This window comes from Diceros bicornis, chromosome 37, assembly GCF_020826845.1.
Source record: "Diceros bicornis minor isolate mBicDic1 chromosome 37, mDicBic1.mat.cur, whole genome shotgun sequence".
Lineage (NCBI taxonomy): Eukaryota > Metazoa > Chordata > Mammalia > Perissodactyla > Rhinocerotidae > Diceros > Diceros bicornis.
Window position 1 is genome coordinate 28,511,410 of NC_080776.1, and position 23,135 is coordinate 28,534,544.

The following is a 23,135-nucleotide window of genomic DNA, read 5'->3' on the forward strand; positions in this document are numbered from 1 at the left end:
AAAACACACGGTCCAAAAACCAAAAGTAGATAAAGAATTAACAAAGGCCCTGCTAGGGAGGATAGTAAGGACGTCACCCAGGGGGACTTAGTGAACCAGGATTCAAACCAGCTTTGTTGGGCCTCCCTGCTTCGCTGCCTCATGTCCAATCTCTTCTTTAATTTTTGCATTCAATCTCGGACTACTCCTGTGTGATCTGCATAGAAACAGCAGTCTTCTTTAAGAGCTGCACAGAGCCCTCCCTCCCTTAAAAACAACAGATCTAATCCCCTTCTATTCTGGAGCACTACTTCAGACAGGGAGGTGAGGGACTCTTCTAGTTTAGAGATAGACTGCTCTAAAGTCCTGAGGTCTTCATCTATAGCATTGCTCAGGGCAGTTAATCCTCTCTCCCCTGCAACTAAGGCTGCAGTGCCGGTTCCTACGCCCGCGGCAACTCCCAGTCCCAGGAGCACAGCTAGGGTGAGGGATATTGGTTCTCTTTTCCTTAGTATAGATTTCTGATCAAACTCATCTTCGAAACTATTGGCAGTATGATAGTAAATTCTAGGCACTAACTGCACAAGCACGCAAAAATAGGGGTATGCCTTTAGTTTACCCTTGCGATGGGGGGAGTGGCATCCTCCGGCTTGTTTTGCCCCCCCCTCGTCGACCCATGAAATCCCAGTCGGGGGTTCCTATAGCCAGTTTACAAAAGTCAGGGTGTAAGTCTGGCCACCATGTCCAAGGGGAAGCAGTTTTTTGGATTGACCAGGTTATATCTCCTACCTGGGAGACGACTTGCCACGTGAGCAGTTGAGGAGCGTGGGGGTTAGGATTGGACGGTCTGTCTGCCGTCCCCACGACGCAAACGCAGCTTAAGAGGGTTATCAGTCTTTTCCACCTTCCAAAGATCTGCTGCATTCTGGGGTGCCTTCTTCACGTGTGTGGCGTGAACCCAAGAAGTTATACCGTCCACCTTGACTGCTGTGGGTGTAGTGAGGAGCACCACGTAGGGCCCCTTCCAACGTGGTTCTAGCGACCCCGTCCGATGTCGTCTCACAAGGACAGAGTCCCCAACCTGGAACTGGTGCGGTATGAGCAGATCACCAGGCTGGTAAGCCTCTTTTAGCTGGTTCCAGATGTCGCGCCTGACAGCCTCGAGTGCTTTCAAGCGGGCTGACAAAGGTATAGAAGGTACAATGTCAGGGTCATGTATCCCTATTTGTGCCAAAGGGGGAGGGGTTCCATAGAGGATCTCAAAGGGTGTAAGTTTTAAGGGTCCCTGTGGGGTGTTCCGGACGCGGAACGGGGCAAAGGGCAGGAGGGCTGTCCAGTCACTACCGCCGGTCTCCATAGACAATTTAGTTAGGGTCTCTTTAATTGTTCTATTCATCCTCTCTACCTGGCCTGAACTCTGGGGTCTATAAGCACAATGTAATTTCCAATTGACCCCCAGTTGACTGGCCAGTCCCTGACTTACCTGGGCAACGAATGCAGGACCGTTGTCAGATCCAATTACCTTTGGGATCCCGAATCTCGGGAGGATTTCTTCCAATATCTTCTTGGCTACTACAGAGGCAGTCTCTTTTCGGGTGGGGAAAGCCTCTACCCATCCCGAGAAGGTATCTACAAATACTAGAAGATATTTATTTCCATACCGGGCCGGTCTGATTTCAGTAAAGTCTATCTCCCAAAAGGCTCCTGGCCTATTTCCCCGGAGTCTGTGTCCCGTGCTGCATTTGGAAACTGCAGCGTTTGTGAGAGCGCAGGCTCTACAATTTTTATAAACTTCTTCAGCCGTTTTTTTCAAATCTGGTACCTGGTACGGGGAGGCCTGGATAATTTCAATTAGTTTCTGAGGGCTCAAGTGGGTTAGCCGATGTAGATGTGATAGATATTCTCGCCCTTCTGCAACGGAAAGGACTTTCTCTTCTTTAGTTAGTTCCCCACCGGAGGCAGCTTTGCTGACCTTAGCTCCCTGGAGAGTCAGGACCATAGGTCCTAGTGCCGCCCGCTTGGCTAGGCGGTTCCCTTGAGCTATGGGGTCGGTGCCTTTCTGATGTCCCGGGCAATGGATGATTGCCACCTTTTTGGGCAAGTGTAAGCAGCCCCCTTTGTTTATAAATAGCCCCATGGACATGGGCAGTAGCAAATGCATACCTGCTGTCTGTATATAATTCTTTCAGTTAGGAGCAGGCTTTGGTAGTGAGTCATCCGGGCGTTAGTCATCCATCGGTCTGGCGGTTGTCTGATAATGCTCGCTAAAGCATGGGGGGCTACTATGGTTATCTGTTGGCCCAGGGTCAACTTGTCTGCATCCTTTACCAGCTGGGCAGTGGCGGCAATTGCCCTTAAGCAGGAGGGCCACCCACTGGCTACCGGATCCAGTTTTTTTGATAGATATGCGACTGGGCGCTTCCAGGGCCCAAGGGCTTGAGTCAGGACTCCCCTGGTTATTCCCTTTCTTTCATCTACATACAGGGTGAAAGGTTTAGTCAAATCAGGTAGGGCTAACGCGGGTGCCTCTAATAGTGCCCGCTTTAGAGTCTCGAAAGCCCTCTGGTGCTCTAGAGTCCAGACAAAGTTCCCATTCTCCTTAGTTAACGGGTACAGCGGAGCAGCCAGGGTAGCAAACCCAGGGATCCACAATCGGCAGAAGCCGGCTGTCCCCAAGAACTCTCTTACCTGGCGAGCGGAGGTTGGGGCCGGGATCTGGATCACAGTCTTTTTCCGTGCGTCGGTCAGCCACCTGTGGCCGTCCTTTAGTGTGTAGCCTAAATAGACTACTTTTTCCTCGACGCCCGGTACCCCAACTCACCCAACTCGGCCAGGAGGCGCTTGGTTCCTTCCTCACAGTCTCCCGGGGTTTCCGCCGCCAACAGTAGATCATCTACATACTGTAAAAGAGTCACTTGAGGGTTTTTAACCCTATAGTCAGTCAAATCCCTGTGGAGGGCCTCATCGAACAGGGTGGGGGAGTTTTTTAAACCCTTGAGGCAGTCTTGTCCAAGTCCAGCGATCCCCATATCAGGGTCGCGCCACTCGAAAGCAAAAAGTAATTGGCTTTTTGGGTGCAGCCGCAGACAGAAGAATGCATCTTTCAGGTCCAGGACAGTATACCATTTCCGTGATGGGGGGAGGGAGCTGAGTAGGTTATATGGGTTTGGCACAGTAGGGTGTAAGTCCTGCACTCTCTTGTTCACTTCCCTCAAATCCTGGACCGGCCTATAATCAGCAGTTCCAGGCTTTTTTACAGGCAGGAGAGGGGTGTTCCAAGGAGACCGGCAAGGAACCAGGCATTCCCTTGCCCAGTGTCCTCTCTCCTTACAATAGGCACATTGGTCCTTGTCTTAGGGCTGTCGTCTGCGCGAGCCTGGTCGTGGGGCGTTGCCCAGGTTCCCTGACTGCCTATGATCTGGCCCTGTCGCCTTTATCACTGCGGCCAGTATTTTGGTCAGTTTCTTCTCTTGTCTCCTATCTCTCTTATCTTCCCTCTCTTCAGCCTCCCTTCTCTCTCTCTCTCGCTTTTCCTCCTCACTCTCTCTTTTATAATACACCTTTTCAGCCTCCTTTACCACGTCCCGCAAGTCGTAATGACAGAGGCCTTTTGCCCTTCCGAGGATGGGTCGAAGGGCGTATAAGCCTCCATCAATCGCTCTAGGAAAACGGAGGGAGGTTCAGTGGGCCCCTGCTGGATCTCTCTTACCTTAGCCAAATTGGTGGGCCGCCTTGCGGCTCCCCGGAGACCCGCCACTAGAGCCCGGCGATAAACGGACAGCACCTCCCTACCTTCAGACTGGAGGGGTGACAGCTGGTTGGGCCCCGCAGGAGCTCCATACTCTCTTAGCGGGAGCGCCACCGTGGTATCAGGCCCGTCCGGAGTGGCTCCGCGGCGGCTTCGGGTTCCAGCGGAGGGACCCGAGCCAGTCGCCCTCCGTCCTGATTGCGATCCTGGAGCGGGGGAGGGGTAAGGAGGAGGCGAGAAAGGGGCCATTCGGGAGGAGGCTCAATCTCAGGGTAGACCCCGGGGGGGGGCCGAAGGGGTCTCCGACTCCGCTGTTCGAGTTGATTTCGATTTTTGCCGTGTCTCCGCATCCTGCAGCGCCAGGACTCGGGGGCTTAGTTTTTCTGCTTTTACCCATGGCTTAACCCACGGGAGTGGGTTCTGCACCAGATCCTGCCACACTGTAATATATGGTCGTTGGTCAGGATGGGACCCCGGTCTCTCCTGGAAAACAATAGCCCTCACCGCGAGGATAACAGTTAGATTAAACGTCCCCTCAGGGGGCCAACCCACATTGAGGGAGGGCCACTCAGAGGTGCAAAAAGTCTGCCAACGCCCTTTCTTTATTTCTACCAATAAGTCGTGCGCTCTCGCTCGCACTTCAGTCCAGTGGTCTAGGGTCAAGGAAAGGGGGGTCGTCACAGTCTGTCCCATCCCGTCAAAGGAAGTCCACGTAACGAACAAAAACAGAACAATAAACACTAAAGACACACTAAAACACAGACAACCCTGCCCGGAAGGCGTCTCTACAAGCCAGCCGAAGGCGGCTTCAGACGGGAGGGGTTTCCGAGTCCTCCCCGGGAAAAGGTATCGCTCCTTTTCCCACCTGGAAGGGGGGTTGGTCAGGCTTTCCTGACTCCCCTTATCCCTTGGGGCGTCCCCCAGGGTTGCAGCCTGCAGTCCCTAGCACGTCTGCCACTGCAGCCGTTCGGTCCTCACGGCCCGAAGCGGCGGCTGCCCGATACTGAAACCAAAACAATAAAACAATACTTTGCGGCGCCGCACACACTCACACACTCAGTCACTCAGGCCTACCTCCAAGGGGTCTTCGGAGTCTGGGGTTACCGCGTGGATCCCGGACGAGCCCCCAAATGTTGGATTCCCAAGGGGAAGGGGAGGGAAATCCCAACTCACCAGGTCTCGGGATGACGCGGGCCCACAGACACAGAAGACCGAACTTGATGCAAACGCAAGAGGTTTATTGAACGGAGCTCCGGGTCGACTCGTGTCCCTCGCAGGAGACAGAGGGGTCGACCCCGAGCCTTAGGGGGCAAGTTCTTTTATAGGATTTGGGAGCATAAAGCGGGAAAAGGTTGGCGCGGTTTTACATGATTGGTTAATTTAAAACATTCAGACAGTTACATTTTATGGCGCGAATTGCTACGGCGCGAAACAGCTATCAAGGTGCACACACATGTCCCCATCTGGCCCCCCTCCACCCCGACCCTCCCAAACTTATCCCTCTGTAGCACTCCCTTGTTCTCAATTTTCTCTGAACAGTTTAGGGTGAGTCTTCCGCGAACAGAGTCAGTTGGGATCGATAGACTCTATTCATAGAAGACTCGCCCCAACTGCCCCTTAAGGTGTTAACATATTAAATTTTTAACATAATTTACATTCTTCACTAGGAGTGTGAGGAGGGTCGGGCCAGTAGGAGCTGCTGGTGGCCGGGGTGTGGAGTGACCCATGGGGCTGTAAAAATTAAGAGAATTTGGGAAATCTGGACACTGGCTGTGGGTGTAAGCAATTACTGTGACATTTTGAGAGGTGATCATGGTACTGTGGTTATGTTAGAAAACAAAAAGAAAGAGTCCTCACCTTGTAGAAATTTCGCTGTGACATTTCCTGACATGGCGGGATATGTGGAGGGCGGGAGCCGGGATGAGGTCCAAGGGGACAGTACGCGTGGCACTGTGTTCTCTGCTCACTCGCAAGTGTTCAAATGTCCGCAGTGACAAGTTGACCAACCCAAACAAGTAAACCACAGAGGCGCTTGTCTGGAAGGGCAGCATTGCCGATGACGAGCCCCCCTCTGTCCCAGGTGCCCCCCAGCCCCTGCCCCAGCACCCTCTGTCCCTCCCAACGTGTCCCTCTCCCTGTGTCCCTCGGGCAGTGCAGGGCCCTCTGGCCCCGTCCCCTCTGTCTGCAGTGCTCTGCCTGCACCCTCCCTGCCCTGACCCCGCCTTCAGTCTGAGCCCCTCGCAGTCACTCCTCCTCATCCCCTGGAGTTACAGGACATGCTCCTGTGTCCTCTGGGATTGCCCTCCCCTTCCGAAAGGGGCCCTTGGTGCTGTCCCGGGGTGAGCCTGTGGCCGCATTCAGGAGCCTTGTCCGGCACTGACTCTTAGATCGAGGAACTCGTGCCTGTCACGACACAGAACATTCCTGTCATCCGAGAAAGTTCCTGTGTGACCTTCCTAGTCACCCTGTCCAGTTACCATCGCTGTTGCAGCCCCCAGTGGATGCTGTGATTTGTCTCCTCTCCCCAACCCTAGATGCTGTGGGCTCTGCGGGAGAGGATCACCGAGGCGCTGAGCCGGGATGGCTGTGTATACAAGTACGACGTCTCCCTGCCCGTGGAGCGGATCTATGACCTCGTGAGCGACCTGCGCGCCCGTCTCGGCCCGCAGGCCAAGCACGTGGTGGGCTACGGCCACCTGGGTGAGCAGGGCCTGTGTCTTTGGGCCTGGGCGCTGGGGGCGGGCTTTCGGGGTAACCGTGGGTTGACGTGTGGTTTATGGGCACGCAGTAGGGCTCCACGCTTTGGGCGGTGATAGGGAAAACCTGGATGTTGAGAGGAGCCTAATCATCTTCACGGTTCTTTTGGATATTTTGGAAAAGACTGCCATTGCGGTTTCAGCCTGGGAGCTCCTTGGGGTTGTGGTAGGACGGCACTGACCCTTCACCCCAGTTCTGAGCTCAGCCCCTGCCTTCAGCTGTATCCGCCTTTGCAGCGTTTGATGAGGAGCTCTCACCCCCTTCCCACCTCTTCACATGGAAGGATTTTAACCCCAGTTTCAGATGATTTTGTTTTTTTTTGCAGAAAAATCAAGCTTTGTGTTGTAAGTTATCAATTCATGGGAAGGAACTGTTTCATTCCTCTCAGTTTTTGGCAGCCTTTGGGAGGGGGCGTCTAAGAGGCCTGCGCACAAGGGAGGCAAGGTGGGTGGTGCAGGGCATAGCTTTTGGCTTCTTGGCACACGTAATAATGATAAGTATTATTTGTGAAGGGCCTACCTGTCCCAGGCACCACTCTAAACACTGATGTGCAGGGACTTATCTTCACACCATTTCCGCAGGTGGTGCCATTGCTTCCCTTTACACGTCTGTAAACAGTCTCAGAGGTTAGGGGACTTGCACAGCCTAGTGAGCGAGTGGTAATCTGGGATATCTGATGTACGACAAACGATAACCTTCATTATTGAAAAACAGAAAAGTCAGCATTGAAAGCAGAGCCCCCAAAGAGAAAGGGGGTGAGTAGGGAGGTGAGCAGGCATCTCACCAGGCTCTGACCTGGCGGGAGAGAGAGTGGGAGGCTGTCCCTGAGGACCAGCAGGACAGGATGGGCTTTTCCGGGCTGCCAGTGGTCAGGGCCACTGTCATCCGCAGGAAAAAGATCACTCACCCAATCCCACATATATCATTCCACGTGGATTAGCGACTTCTCGGTGAAGGGCAATACTTGACACTTTTTGGAAGAAAATACAGAGAACATCTGCATGACCTGAGGTCGGGGAAGGATTTCTTCAACATGACACAAGAGGCATAAAGCATGAAGGAAGAGATTGATAACTGACTAGGTTGAAAGTAAATACTTCTGTTGTGAAACAACCTAAATGGGAGTGTTGGCGGGCAAAGCGGGGGACTCAGAAACCTGGCATTTGGGGAGGAAGCCAGGGGCGGGGCTGGTACGGTTAGGACAGTGTGGGAGGACTGTTAGGGGCAGCTGAGAGCTGGGTGCACGATCCACAGGGTGGACGCCTGAACGGGAGTAGAGGAGGGGCACGGAGGGCCATCTTCATCCAGAACCGAGGGCATGGGGACCAAGGCCACCAGCCAGAGCACGCCACTCGAGACCCCAGGCCCCGGCCAGGAGTCTTTCTCCTTGAGGGGGCACTGACTCCATCCTCTCTGCCACGGACAACGCAAACCATCAGGGTCGGACATGGAGGGGGTGCTGTCTCTTTCTAAAATCAAGTGCATGTTGAATTTGTCGAATGCTTTCTCTGCACCAGATGACCGGTGCTTGCCTTTCTTTAGTCAGTCAGTGAGCCAAATTACACCAGACCCTCTGGAGGCAAGTGAGTCTGTATTCTTGGGATAAGCCCAGCTTGGCCACGATCCTTTTTGTGTCCTGTTCGATCCCATTTATTTATATTCCATGTGGGATTTTCTCAGGTATCTTCATGGGTGACATTGTCCTGTAAGTGTTTTTTCTTCCATCCATGCTGGATGTTGGTGTCATGATCATAGGATGGTTTGGGGACAGTCACTCTTACTGGTCTCTGGAAGAGTCTGGGTAAGGTTGGAGTTATCTCCTCCTTGAATGTTTACCAGAACTTGCCAATGAAGATATTTGGGCCTGAAGTTTTTTTTATCTTTTTTGGGGGGGATTTGACTACAGCTTGATCTCATCAAAAGCACCAGACTATTCTAGCTTTCCTTTTCTTCTGAATTGGTTTTGATAATTTTTTTTTCAAGGAATTTGTCCATTTCTTCTAAAATTTTGGATGTCTTGGTATAAAGGTGTTCCTAATACTCTTTTGTTCCCTTGTATGGTGTCCAGCATTTGTGGGTGCCTCTGTTTCTTTCCTGATCTGGTTTGTTTCTTGTCTCTTTTTCTCTTGTCTAGATTTTCAGGTGTTTATCAGCTTTATAATCTCCCCAAAGAATCAGCACTGGGCTTTGTTGATCCTTCCTGTCTCGTGTTGTTTTCTATTTCATTCTTTCCTGCTATTCCCTTTACTGCTTTCTGTCCTTCTGCATTTTTAGGTTCATTCTGTTATTTTTCTAACTTTATGAATTAAGTACTAGTTCACTGATTTTCAGCATTTCTTCTTTTTTAAGTCTTTAAATTTCCCTCCATGTTCCACTTACACGGATCTCACAGGTGGTTGTGTCACATAGTGTCTGTGTTTGTCACCTTGTCAGACTCAGCACATGGTCTTGGAGGTGCCCCAGTGAGGACAGTGCTGTCGCTCAGGTTGCACTTGGCTCAGGAATCTGCTTGTCATTGCAAATAAGACGCTCCTTCCGGGCCGTGTGGACTCAACCGCGACGGGTGCCTTTGGGTGCGTCTGATGCTTTGAGCCCATGTGTGAGGACTCCGGTGTCCTGGCCTCTCGGTGCTGCCAGCCCTCTTCTGTCCCCCCTGCCCTTTTCAGTTTCAGTGCCTTCCTTCTGAGCAGCCCTGACCCAGCCCCAGTCTCAGAGGCTGGATGGAGGGCGGAGGGTGACTCCAGTCAGAGGAGCCTGTGGGTTTCTTGTCCAGCTTGTGAGGTCACTACGGGCGTCTCGTCTCCATAGCCAGACGTGCCTGTGCGTTTGTGTTGAAGTCCTATGAGGTTTTTGTTTTTGTTTTTGTTTTTGTGAGGAAGATCGGCCCTGAGCTAACATCTGCCAATCCTCCTCTTTTTTTGCTGAGGAAGACTGGCCCTGGGCTAACATCTGTGCCCATCTTCCTCCACTTTATGTGGGACGGCGCCACAGCATGGCCTGACAAGCGGTGCATCGATGCGCGCCCGGGGGATCCGAACCTATGCACCCCGGGCCGCCGCAGCGGAGGGTCCACACTTAACCACTTGTGCCACCAGGCTGGCCCCAAAGTCCTGTGAGTTTTGGTCGTACTTTTGAAACCGCGGGCCCTCCAGGACCAGTTCAGCTGACCCCATCTCTTATTAACAGAGTGATTAAGAATTGCCTTTCAGAAAATCTGCAGAGTCATGTAGCCTGGGCATGCGCAGAAGGAGAAATTGTCACCTGAAATGACCGTGGAACCAAAGCTCCTCCCCACAGAACCCAATGACTGGGACATGACCAGAACTTAAAAGTCAGACTCTCAGAAGCGGGGGTTCCCTCATTCAGGAAGATCCAGTGTTCAGATTCCGTCCCCACCTCGTCATAAGTGTTTAGAACCTCATCATAAATGTTTAGACCCTGTCATAAATGTTTAGACCCTGTCATAAATGTTTAGACCCTGTCGTAAATGTTTAGAACCTTGCCATAAATGCTTGAAGCACACCAGTCAAAACCTGTCCCACCAGAGATTCCGAGTGCCAGCCTGTTCTCCCTAACCTCTTAAATTTCACCCCAAATCCTGAATCGGGGAGACAGATCTGAGGGCACATGCCCCTTGTCTCCCTGCAGATCGATCTTGCAGAATAGAGCTGATCCCTTTTCCCAAAGGCTGATGCCGTCATTAATTGGCTTGTTTATGTGTATCGGGCAAGAGAATCCCCATTTTGCTTGGTAGCACTTTAATTATCCTTCAGTTCTAAATGTTTTCCCATTTCCATTGTCGCGTCTTCTTTGCCCCATGAGTTAGGCAGAAATGTGATTTTAAATTTCCAAACATATGGGAGTTTTCTAGCTATTTTTAAAATTATTGACCTGTTGTTAATTGCCCCAAAGCCAGAGAACTGGGTCTTTAGCAGGTTGTTGAAACTCGGTCACTGGCCCAGCGTCTGGTCCGTTTTCATAACTGTGTAATGAGTACTTGAAGAGGATGTGCTCTCTCCACTTGGAGCCAGTGTTTCCACAGATCTCCTGATAAAATATGTACATTGTGTGGTTTAATCTTCTCCATCCTGCTTGGCTGCCGCTCCTGTGGGAGGTGTCAGAAACCCCTTGCTGTGACAGTAGACTGATCTGTTTCCGCGTGTAGCTCTGTCAGTGCTGAAGCTGGGACACTAGAGCTGTCCTTTCATTCTGGTCAGCTGCTCTTTTGTCACGATGGACTCGCTCTTCTCACCTCCCGAATTGCTTTGTGCCCTGTGGCCTGTTAGGTTTGATAGTCTGTGGTAACAAGTTTTCTTTTATTTAGGGTTTGCCTGACATACTGTTTTCTTCTTGTTACTTTTGACCGTTTTCTGTCCTAAGATCTAGACGTGTCTCTCGGAGACAGTGGAGAGCTGGGGTTTCTCTTTCATTCAATTTGCCGTTGACATTTGTAAAGACAGTCATTGTCTCTAAACTGGAGTATTTCGTTTCTTGATGTAGGGGAGGGGAAGCTTAACTTTTTCCTCTACCCTCCTAGGGTCTTGGCTGAGGCCCTATGAGACTGACAAAAGACAGATTAGCGAGAAAAAAACAGGCAAGTCCATGCACTCGTGCATCATACAAGGATCAGTAAGTCAGAGGGGTGTTGGAACTTGGGCTTATGGAGCATGTTAGCAAAGGACAGAACATCGTAGAGAGTCACAGACAAAGGGAGGGACTGAGCTTCTAGGGGCGAACTGTGGGAAGGTAAATAAACAAGTGGAGAAACTACCGGATGAGCAGGCTCGTGACGTGGAGTCCCCTGGGGTGTCCAAGCCAATCAGTGTCCAGAGGTGTGTCTGGTGATGATCTCTGTCCTTCTGGGTAGGGACGGGACGGGGCCCCTTTACACATATGTGCTACTCTCGGGAGAACAGGGGGAGGGCAGAGAGTTTTTCTTGCATCTGCTTCTCCGGGTGCCTTCAGCTCAACATGATCCTGCCACAGTAACCTGTTTTGGAGTGGCATGTCCCGCTCCCCTCGTTCACATCTGCTGTGACTACTCAGTTCCTTGGATTTATTTATTTCATTCTCCTTTGGGCCTTGTGTTTGTCCCTGATTTCCTCTCTATTTCTTTTTCTCTGTTACCTTCTTCTGGTTGATATTTTTTCTCATTTACGCTTTTTCCGTTTACTAATTAGGGAATTGTAAATGGCTGTTTACTCGCTATGGCTGTTCTTTTGGTGGTAGCCCTAGAATTGTAGCATGCATTCTTAGCTTATCAGGGTTTGAAGTTAATCAGTATCATTATCCTTCTTCTAAACAATGTGTGATGGTTAATTTCATGTGTCACCTTGGCTAGGCTATGTGCCTGGATGTTGTTTTGTTTTTTTTGAGGAAGCTTGGCCCTGCGCTAACATCTGTTGCCAGTCTTCCTCTTTTTTCTTTTTTTTTCCTCCCCAAAGCCCCAATAGATAGTTGTGTATCATAGTTGTAGCTCTTCTCTATGGGATGCCACCTCAGCATGGCTTGATGAGTGGTGAGTAGGCCTGTGCCCAGGATCCGAACTGGTGAACCTCAGGCCGCTGAAGCGGAAGGTGTGAACTTTATCGCTACGCCACTGGGCTGGCCCCGTGCCTGGATGTTTGGTCAAACACCAGTCTAGATGTTGCTGTGAAGGTATTTTTTAGATGTGATTAACATTTAAATCAGTGGTCTTTGAGTAAAGCAGATTTCCCTTCGTGTGTGGGTGGGCCTCATCCAATCAGTTGAAGGCCTTAAGAGAAAAAAGACTAAGGCCTCCAGAGCAAGAAGGGATTCTGACTCCAGATGGCCTTTGGACTCGAGCTGCAACATCACCTCTTCTCTGGGTTTCCAGCCTGCTGGTCTACCCTGCAGATTTTAGACTTGCCAGCCCCCACAATGTGAGCCAGTTCCTTAAAATCAATCTCTCTCCCTCTCTGTCCTTCCCTGTCCCTCTCTGTCTCCATCTTTCTCTCCCTCCCTCCCTCTCTACCTGCCCCTTCTCCCTCTCTTCCTTTCTCTCTTTCTGTCTCTCCTCTCTCTCCTTCTCCCTCTCCCTCTCTCTCTCTTTCCCTCTCTTTCTCTCTCTCTCTCCCCTCCTTTCCCTCTCTCTCTCCATCTCCCTCCCTCTCTCTCTCCATCTCCCTCTCCCTCATTCTCCCTCTCCCTGTCTCTGTGTATAGCTGCACACATGCTATTGGTTCTGTCTCTGCAGGGTCCTGACTGGTATGTGGTGCAGGGCCTGAGGACCCTGTGGCTTTTATTGCCGTCTTCCCCTCCTGGTTCTGCACTCTTGCTTGGAGTACGTTCACTTCTCTCTTGTTTGACCCTGTGCAGCAGTGTTGCTGTTATTATTCCATGTGGTCAGCAATTGCCCAGATTCACCCACACCTCTAGTCCTTCTTTTGTCTGGTGCCAGCCTCTGCCTGAACCTCAGTCTTTACAACTTCCTCTAGTGTGGGAGAGTAGGTGACAGAACATTGCACATTTTGTTTGCCTGAAAGTGCATTAATTTTGTTCTTAAAATGTTTTTTCCCAGTGGCTTTCAGCAATTCTGGGTTGGCAGTTCTTTTCCCTCTGCAGCGAGGCTGTCGTACTGCCATCCTCTGACTTCTGTTGTTGATGCAAAGTGGGTTGTCGGTGTGAGTGCTGTTCCTTTGAAGGGGATCTCTTTCTTCTTTCTTGCTGCTGTTCTGACCTTTCCTTTGTCTTCGAGGTTCTTGGGTTTCACTCTGATTTGTCTAGGCCAGCGTTAGTGCGTCCCGCCTGGGGTCTGTTGGGCTTTGGTTTTAGAAATTGCTCTGCTGTTGTCTCTTCAATATTGTTTCTTCTCCGTCCCTTCTCTTCTCTCTTTCTGGAACTTCAGCCAGGGCTCACGTGGTCTCCATGCCTCTTAATCTCTCCCATTGTCCACGTCTCTGATTCTGTGTTGCATTTGGATTATTTTGTTTGCTTTATCTTCCTGTTCATTAATCTCTTTCTTGTGCATGATATGCTGTAGAACCTGTTCATTGAGTTTGACATCGCAGTGACCATGCTTTTGCTTTCTAGAAGATTCATTTGGGTATTTAAAAACTGCCCAGCCTGACCCCTGGGTCCCTGTCTTTCCAGGCGATGGCAACCTGCATCTCAACGTGACGGCCGAGGCCTTCAGTGCGTCGCTGCTGGGCGCCCTAGAGCCCTACGTGTATGAGTGGACGGCTGGGCAGCGGGGCAGTGTCAGCGCCGAGCACGGCCTGGGCTTCAAGAAGAGGGACGTCCTCGGCTACAGCAAGCCGCCTGCAGCCCTGCAGCTCATGCAGCAGCTCAAGGCCCTCCTGGACCCCAAGGGCATCCTGAATCCCTACAAGACACTGCCCGCCCGGGCCTGACGGCGCCTGGTGGGGTCAGTGGGAGAGGCAGGAGGGACCCTGGTCTGGTTTTGGCTTTGCCTATTGGGATGCGCCTGCAGGGCTCGCATGGGCCTGGTGGGCCTCCATTCGGTGGAGCCAGCAGCAGCCGGGGTGACCCGGCCACTTGGTCAGAGGGGCCAGGAGCTGGCTCTGTGGAGCCGGGGGACACGTGGCTCTCAGGCAGCATTCCTCTTGGCTGCTCTGCCTGGGCTCTTGGTGGGCACTCTCCGTCCCTTTGCAGGGCAGGAGCGAGGTCTCCTGCCAGCATGTCCCTGGACAGGGAGAGCAGTTCTGCCCACTCAGAAATAGACCAGGTCGTACCCCACTTTGCTGTGGACCCCTGGGGGTCCGCCTTGTGGCTACAGCCCTGAGGGGGGCACGAGTGTTCCTGCCGCTGGGTCCCCCATGCAGTGTGAGCCCCTGTGGGCCCCTGGGCAGAGGTGATGAGCTCCACTGAACAACCTGGAGCACTGTGAGGCTGGTGCATCCGGGGCTGTGACCAACAGAGCCTGGAGCATCAGATGCTTTATGGATGGCTTAGGATCCGTGACTGCTTGTGACATTTGAGCCAGAGTGACAGGCATGCCCTCCACCCTGGAATGTGTCATTTCCTCCGTTTTCTAGAAGGCTGTCAGTTGGCAAGACAGCTGTCAGAGGTTAAGCGTTTGTTTCTTGCACTTGGGAGTTGCTGGGCTGTGTCCACGGAGATCAGCCTTTCTGGTTCCGCTTCTACGACAGCTGTCGGGAGTGTGGGGTGAGAAGCCTGACGTGCACAGTGTGGGCTCCTCTAGGGGGGGGTTTACACACAGCCCTCCTGTGTTCCTGCTGCTTCACTGACCCTGACTAGGTGCCTGTTGACCTGTGGCCCCCCGGGGCAGCTGCTGGGGCCGCGGAGATGGTCTGGGGGGTTGGATACATGTTTCCTTTTTCTGTCTGTCATGACCTCCAGTAAAAATGGGGATTAATCACGACACTCTCTTTCCTTCTGTTACTAGAAAAATAATCTCGTAAAAGCCCATAGTGAAGTGCCATGTCCCCTAAGCACGGAACATCGGGGGCGGACAATGACCCCAGGCCTGACTGCCTATCAGGGGTGGCCGTGCCCATCCCCAGACCCTGCCCCCGATGGCCACCATGTCCCCCCACCGCCTGCCATGTCCCCTGTTCCCATCCCCACCGTGTAGCTGAGGGCCCTGTCTCCTCTGGCCTGTGAGGCTTGGTTTCAGGTGGGTTTCCTAAAGTTGTCGGAGGCGGGTTAGTTCATGTTGTGATGTGAAATGAGGGGGCTGTGTGGTTGCAAGATGACTTTCAATAATAGTTTTATGGCTGAGTGAGTTTATTTTGAAGAATTAAAATCATGCACGAGATATTAAAAGGCTTTAAATTTTGAGGCATTTTCTGCTGGAGTAGTGGTGGGGCTTCGAGAAGGTGACTCAGTGCCTGGGGGTCGTAGGGAGCAAATGGCAGGACGAACCTCTGTTTCCCTGGAGGACAAGCTGGCCCCCAAAATGTCAAAATGTGAAGTGGTGCACCATTGGCCCTGCGGTTCAATACGGAATCCACCACGGACACGCACACACACGCATGTGCACACACACAGTACACACTGTATACACAGGCACAGGCGTGCACACGCACGTGTGTCCCCAGGACGTGCACGGAGCACTGTCTGCAGGTGGCGTCAGTCATTGGCTGGGTCACGGCTGGCCATGTGCCTGTTGGAGAAGGAGGTGGATGTGCCTCTGAGACCCCTGGACCGAGGGACGGCAAGAAGAGGGGCTGAGGGGCAACTTGCCACCTGCTTCTGAAAAAAGACATCGACTCCTGGAAGCCAGTTATGCACAGAATGTTCATTGTCTTGGGACCATAGCTGGGGTTCACTTTGGGGATGGCACCTAGAGGTTGAGTCAGGGTAGGAAGATGTTATTTTCTACATTTTTTGGATGCTTTGTATTTTTTTTTGCCAAGCGCATGTACATTTTAAAAAACCTGAACAAACTAGGCGAGAGCTGACTCAGAGATTCCAGGGGAGCCAGCTGCCGTGGGGCTGGACAAGTGAGGCCAGCATAGGCACAGGCCTTAGGGAGTTGCATCCATGCTCCCCCCCTGTTACCCGGAAGAGTCGCAGCCCAGGCAGAGTCTGCTCTGAGGGCCTATCAGCCCCTGCCCCTGCTGCCCCTGGCTGGCCCCTGAGGCCACCTGCCTGGCCAGGGTCCTCTGGCTGTGGGTTGGCTACACCCTGGTGGAGTGTAGGGTGTTCTCCTCGGGGTGTCTTGGCCCCTGCACTATTTCAGGGCATGGGTCAGGGGCCAATTTCAAGCCCTCAACGCTGACCCAGCAGGGTGGGCATGTCAGGACACCAGAGACTGCCTCCCTAGGCTGAGTGGCCTGCCTCCTCTGTGTCCCCAACTGCCCCCTCCTGCTCTCTCCCAGGATTTAAAACCAGAGCCCCCCTCCCCACTAGCTGCTAGCTGCTTGTGGCCTTGCCTCGTTCTGGGGCCTGACTGGGCTTGGTGCTCTGGGCCTCTCCTGGCCATGGGGCTGCACTGGAACTCCCGTGGGCCCCTCCTGCCTCACTGACCCCACGAGCCAGCTCTGTCCCCATGGCCGTGGCCACTATTCCATTGTCCCTGGCTGGGTATCCCTGGGCAGCCCTGAGGTGTCCACAGCATAGGATAGACGCTATGGATGTCTGACACGGAGCATGATGGAGCTGCCCGAGGCCCCTGGCAGCTCGTCTCTCTGCCCATCGTCCGTCTTTCTGAGGTCAGCAGACCGCTCCTGGTGCTCAGCCTCTGACCCTCTGGAAGCCAGGTTTAAGGCCAGTGTTTTTCCAGCTGCTTCTGGGTTGGAAGGCTGGGGCTACCCTGGCTGGTGGCCTGGGTCAAGGAAGTGACCGTGGGAGACTGGCCACGGGAGATAGATGTGTGCCAGCATTTAAGACCTCAAGGGCAGTGGGCACGATGAAGATGGGGGGCCTCCTGCTCCCCGCTTTGTTCCTGGAGCTCACAGTGGCGAGGGCAAGACAAGCTGTTCTCTCTGCTCTCCCTTTTCATGCGATGGCTCATTCCTCAGTTTTCTGACCTGGGGGCGGAGTCTCTGACCTCCCTACCCAGCTTCTCTTTTGTCGTCTTAAAGTTGATGGTGACTTAGAGTGAGTGAAGCACAGCACAGCCAGGCTAGGTGGAACACGGGACACGAAGCCTGCTGGTGCAAACCCGTGTTCCCGATGATAAAACGTGCACTCACAGAGACAAGAGGACTTGAATTTTCACGTTTCCAGAAACACCTGTCAGAACCTGTTGTGTTTTCCAGAAACACCTGTCAGCAGGAAAATCTGCCAAACCCTGTCGTGCACGGGTAGACGACAGGCCTCTCTGAATCTGCAGGTTGACGTGGATGAAAGGTCCGAGGACCTAGACTGTCCAGATGACACCACAGATCCACGGGGTGCAGGCTGTGTGACCTGCTGCCTGCGGGGAGCACACTCCCAGCGGCCACGGGACCTCATGTAGCCTCGAGTGCGCGTCAAAGCCGAGCACATGAATTCCGCACTGTCCAGAACCTCGCAGGCCACATGTGCTCGCACAAAACATCACATAAGGAGAAAGGAAGCTGGCGGTCAAGCATGTCAGCAAGACAAAGCCCGTCTTCCAACCCCGAGCCCTGAACCCCGATCCCCAAACCCCGTGCCCCGAGCCCCGTGGCGGTGGAGAGAACATCCTCCTCTTAAAGCCAAGCTGCCGCCACGCTGGGCGGGCCTCCTGCCTGGAGGACCCCCGAGTGTGCACGGAGGTTGTGATGGGGCTATTGTGTGTGTATGAGGAAAAGCTTATGATTTTCACCAGAAACCTCTGAGCTGCTGCAGTGTGAGAAGAGGTTATATAAGAGGGTCAGGCGTCCCCCTGGCTGCTCAAGGCTGAGGCCCTCGGAGGTGCCATTTGGAGGGGGTGGCTCTGCCTAGAGGGGCCCCAGGAAGTGGCGAGTAAGGGGGCGGTCGGTCCCTGGGGTGGGAGGAAGCCCCAGCCAGGGGCCGGAGCTGCGGATGAGGCAGATGAGGGAGGGAGGAGTGGGCCTGGTGGTCTCAGCCCAGGAAGCAGGTTGTTGGGGAGTGTGGGGGCAGCAACGAGGCCGCTCTCCTCAACCCCAACCATGTGTCTAGGGGGATGGGCATCTCCCCCAGAGCTGCGGGCGAGCAGAGTCCTCGGATTCTTGTAGGCTCAGGATTCGGGTTGTCTGACGACTGTGGACCCAGAGGGCTCAGAGGGAGAGTTTAGGAGTTGCGTGGCCCCGCAGGGCCCCCGAGGGCATTGACTAGGATGCTGACCCTAAGGAGAGATGGAGGTGGCAGTTAGTAGTACAATATGCCTAACCGCTGACCTTGACCCCACTGACCAGTGACAGCACTCACCCCTCTTTCTCCACCCTGACCCCCACCTAGCACACTGACCGCTGTCCTGAGCTCATGGCCCCTAGGGTCTCAGGGCCCAGAGGAAGGCAGGCTGAGTCTTGTCCCAGCAAAGGCTCAGGTCCTGGAGGCCACATGGGTGGTGGGGACATGGCCCTGCTCCCCAGGGGTGGTGAGGGGCGTGCTGGCTGGACCCACCTGGCAGCCTTGCCCTCACGATGGCCCTTGGGGGAGCCCTCCCTGAGCATCGGCCTGATCCTACCCCCTGCCCTTCAGGGACAACTGGAGTCGCTGTGAAGTTTCTAGAACAGCTCCTGGTACAGGGGTGCCTGAGGAAGGAGCCTCCTGGGGGCCCTGGGGGACTGGTGCCCAGGGCCTGTCTCTGGGCTTCCCTCCCTGCTGGCCCTGGTCCAGAGGTGTGCAAATAGGTGGGACAGTGGCCCAGACGTCAGGTGGTGTCTCTCTGTTTCCGGGCAGAGTGTACAGGGCCCAGAGCCACCTTCTGGGTCCTGTGACTGTGAGCCCTCAGGACAGCGAGGGAGATGGGTCCCAGACGGGTCCGAGGGTGACTAGTGGGAGGGGTGGAACCCGTTTGACCTGGCCACTCACGTTCTCGGCTCCCCCCTGGCCTAGAAGCAGATCTGGGGCAGCGGATGCTTGGGGGGGCAGCGTGTGGCCCCGGGGCCTGGCCCCGCTCCTGACTCAGGCCTTGGGGAATGTTCCCATGTGCAGTCCAAAGCCAAGGCCCAGGGCGGCTGCTGCCCACGGGCCGTCTGTGGACGCTGCCAGGCGGCCAGCTGGCGGAGGTCCTGACACTCGCTCCCCTGAGCCCTGGGCTGGCAAAGGGGGTGCGATCCCGAGTCTCTGGACAGAAGTCCCTCCTGCCTGAGGGTCCTGCAGCCCCTCGTCCACGGTCACCCCTGTCCTCCCGCCCAGGGCAGAAGCTCCTCTCTCCTAAGTCCCAGGGACAGGAGCTTCCTGCACCCAGACCTGGATGTGAACCCAGAAGCCAAGATCTGACCCTTCGTCTCCTCTGCTTTCTGAGGTGCTCCGGTAGCGTCCTGAGGCACTGGGCAGCACCAAGGAAATGTGTAGCCTTGCTGGCCTCCCCTCCTGGCCGGGTCTGGCCTAGAGGCCATCCATTCCCACGGGACTCAGGCCACATGTCTGGCACAGAAGCTGCGAGCGTGAGCAGGGCCGGTCTGGTGGAGGCAGAGCCCAGCATGCATTAAACTGTCCCACATGTGAGGCGGGCCCGCAGCCAGGCAGCCACGGAGGTGACCGCGGGCCCTCGCGGTACAGCTCTGCCGCACCTGCCCCAGACTTGGCTTGCGTCTTCTTGGTGTTCCATCTGCCCCTTGGCCCTGCTGGGGAGTGAGCCGGAGCCCCGCAGACTGTTATCTCCTGGGGCTCCTGGTCGGGACCCATGGGTCATAGGTGGCCCCCTCCCTCCGTCCCTTAGCCCTCCAGGAGCCTGCCTGGGCCTGGGGGCCGCCGTACCCACTCACATTGCTTTGTCCCGTTCTGCTCCCCCAACCCCTGTCTGAGCTGGGGGGGTGCAGCAAAGAGCCCCCGGGCCCCCTCCTCAGTCCAGTCTTCCTGCCCGGGTCTGGGGGAGCTGGGACCCCACCTTGGGAGTGTGGTGCCCCTGGTCCCTACCATCTGTAAGTGCAGGGATGGGAGAGGTGACTCCCAGACGCTCCTGGTGACAACATTCGAGGTTTGGGGGGCTGGGCAGGAAGGGAGCATTCCCTCCAAAGGTGGAGCAGGCGGCCCCTCATGACTTCCCGGAGGGAGGAATGCGGAGGGTGCAGGGAGTGTCCAGGTGGAGAGCCGCCCACTGCCTGCCGTCCGCACCATGACCTGGGGTAGCAGGCGGAGGTAAGCAGGGGGGAGGCCGCGGGGCGCCCTGGGTGGGTGGGGTGGGGGCTGTGGCCGCCCGGCCAAGGGTCTCTGATGCCAGTGAGGCTGGGCCTAAACGTCTCTGGGAGCCCGTGTCCATGCTGCCCCTGGGCCTCCCCTGGGGTGGCCTTTGGTGGGCACCACGGCTGTCCTCTGTCCAGGCCCCTCCTCGGGATGGACACCTGGGGCCTGCGGGGTTGCAGGTGGTGGCAGTGGGCCTCTCTCCTAGACTGGCCATCCCCGCCCTGGCTGTTGGGCGGCCACCCTGGTCCTGCCTGCAGGGTCACTGGCCATAGGGCAGAGGGCACAGGCCCCTGTGGGTTCCAGGGAGACATCTACCCCATGTGGGGACCTCTGTGGAGACTGAACAAGAAGTCCCCTGTCCTCTCACTGTCTTGGAGTACAGGCTGCCCAAGGCGCCATCCCACCCCCATCTCACCCTAGGGCCTCGGAGGGTCAGAGGAGGGGCGTTGAGAGCCCACTTGAGACCCCGCAGCTGCAGAGTGGGAGGGGGAGGAAGTGGGGTTCAGGGGGTCCAAGATGGGCTCTTGATGACGGTGAGGGGGTGGAGGGATGTGAAGGGGCTGGTGTGGCTCCTGGGACCCTGACTCTGCGTGAGGTGGGGTGTGAGTGCCGGGAGAAGGGCTCAGGTGAAGGGGCCGGGCTCAGCTTGCGGTTCAGTCGGCAAGCCAAGGAGGGCCGGTTTCTCCTCTGGTCTCCTGTGTTCACAGCCTCCAGCAGGCAGGTGGGAGATGGACCTGGGCTGCTGAGAGGGCTGAGTTCTGGCTAGTACAGATAAGGCTGCACCTGCACACTGAGGACTGGCTGCTCCCCAGCCCCGGTCACCATGGGGATGCTGATTTGCTCAGAAGAAAGGAGGGCCAAGTCCCCGCCGCCCCCAGCGCCGGCTCAGCTCCTGCAGCTGCCGGGATTGGGTTGTGCCCTGGTGGTGTCCCCTCCCTGCTCTCTGTCCCCAGGGCCCCTGTTGCGGGGCTCCCGTGGGCACCAGTGTGTTCGCTCGTGTCTCCTCTCCTCGAGCACCCCCCCAACCCTGGACTGAGCAGTCAGAGGAGTCGTTTGTTCTGCCTCATCCCCCCCACCTCCCTGCTCCCTTCGCTGGTGTCCCCCTCCCTCACTGACCCTGTGGTCAGTCCTCGGTCCTCATCCTCCTTAACTGTCAGCTGCCCTTGACATCCGACCCCCCCAAAATCCTCCCCTTCTCCTCCTATCTTCTCCTGGGTCTCCTTAGCTGCCTCCTGCCTTCTGGCCTCCCAGCCCAGAGGCTGGGCCTTGGACCACGTCCCTGTCGTGTTGGCTGCTGCTGCAGGGCCCTCCTGGGGGCTGGTGGCTTTGGACACCATGTGCTGATGGCAGCAGCTGTGGCCTCCAGCCAGGCCTCACTCCTGGACTGGGCATGCAGCTGTCAGTTTTCTCAACGGGCCCCATGGCCCTGAGCCTGGCCCCCTGTCACCCTCTGTGCCAACACCCCAGGACTCAGGGCCATTCCCTGCTCAGGTCTCCAGGGTGGGTGGTCCTGTGGTTCCCTGATCTCAGGATGGAGCCCTGGGGCTTCTAGGGGTCTCAGCACAGCAGCTCTTTCTCCTGAGCCCTGTCACCAGGTGTCAAAGGGCCCGAGAGCTGGACCTTGTGAGATGCAGCCCCTGTCTACACTGGAGCGTCGGGTTAGGGTGAAGGTTACAGAAAAACACAATAAATTTGGAGGAAAGTAATCTGAGGGCCCCAGCAGGTGGGGGAGTGGGGTGTTGGCACTTCTGCCCTAGGGGTTGGACACTTAGCTGCCCTTCTGTCTGTAAAGGGATGGACACTTAGCTGCCCTTGGTCGGTCATTCAGAATGCTCCTTTCCCTGACAGGGGAGCCTGGTGCCCTGTGTGTGCCCTGCTGACTTAGCGGAAAGGCATTTTGCAGCTGTAATGATGGCTGCTTCCCTGGCTTATCTGTCCCACCCTAGCTCCCCAAGGAGCCACGTAGACACCTGCATCCCAGCCCAGGGAGGGGCGACCCCAAGAGAGCAGAGGAAGCCCTTGCCGTGGTGAGGACCAGGTGTCCTCTGGACCGAGTGAGCAGAGCACACCTTCCCCTGGGGCTCCCTGCTGTGGGGAGGGGACTGAGGAGGGCGAGAGAGCTGGGCACTGCAGCCAGGACTGGACGGGGGGCCCCGGGGCCAGAGGGGAGGAGCACCCACAGACTGCCTGGGGCCATGCGCTTCCCTCAGTGGGAACCCTCCCCAGGGCCACGGGAAGGTCAGCGTCACAGCCGCTCTGTCTCCCTCCAGCGGCCACATCTCTCATGTGGCTGGGCCTGGGGCTCAGGCCCGGCAGCCTCTGGGAGCGGCCGCGCCGCCTGCTGTTACATCAGCGGGTGTCTGAAATGTCCCACAAGGATGTTGCACGCCCACCCCTGTGAAAGACTCCTTGTGGGAGAGCGACCCACCTGTGTGGTCGTGGCTTCATGGTGGGCCGCTGCCCTTCCCCTCGACCTTGGGCTCAGCCATGTGGCCTCGCTGGCCAGTGAGATGTGAGGGGCTGCGATGCAGAGGGCGTGAGGTGTGGTCTCGGTCTCCCGAGATCCCGTGGAAAGAGTGTGTCTGGGTGGCTGCTCGGGACTGAAGCAGAATGTTGGCAGAGCCACAGCCCCCTGGCCCGCGAGTGTGAGGAGGGACGCTTGCTGTTGACTCCGAGGTTCAGGGTGGTTTGTGCTGCAGTGTTGGTGAGAGAATCACTAACACACCAATAATGTAGATAGTTCAGCTGAGCTTTAGCTCAGGCGTAACCCCGTTTGGGTCTGTCCTCTAGATTATGGGCGAGGTAGGTACTGTCTGTGGACTTCGTCCTGTCCTTCTCTGGCCGTGTTTGCCTTTTCTCTTTTCAACACCCTCCCCCGTTCAGAGAAGTGAAGTGCATGGTGCTTGGCTCCAGCTCCCCCAAA

The 23,135-nt window shown here is 55.4% G+C and overlaps 1 protein-coding gene across 3 annotated transcripts in view; it reads left to right on the forward strand.

Annotated features, from left to right (window-relative positions):
- D2HGDH (D-2-hydroxyglutarate dehydrogenase) overlaps positions 1–15,266 on the forward strand; it is a 35,869-nt gene extending 20,603 nt beyond the window's left edge. For all 3 annotated transcript variants that reach the window (XM_058533391.1, XM_058533392.1, XM_058533393.1), the window contains exons 9-10: positions 6,262–6,427; positions 13,598–15,266. In XM_058533391.1, the coding sequence (XP_058389374.1) occupies positions 6,262–6,427; positions 13,598–13,857 (426 nt within the window). In that variant the 3' untranslated portion in view covers positions 13,858–15,266. The remainder of the gene's footprint in view (positions 1–6,261; positions 6,428–13,597) is intronic.
- The last annotated feature ends 7,869 nt before the right edge of the window (positions 15,267–23,135 follow it).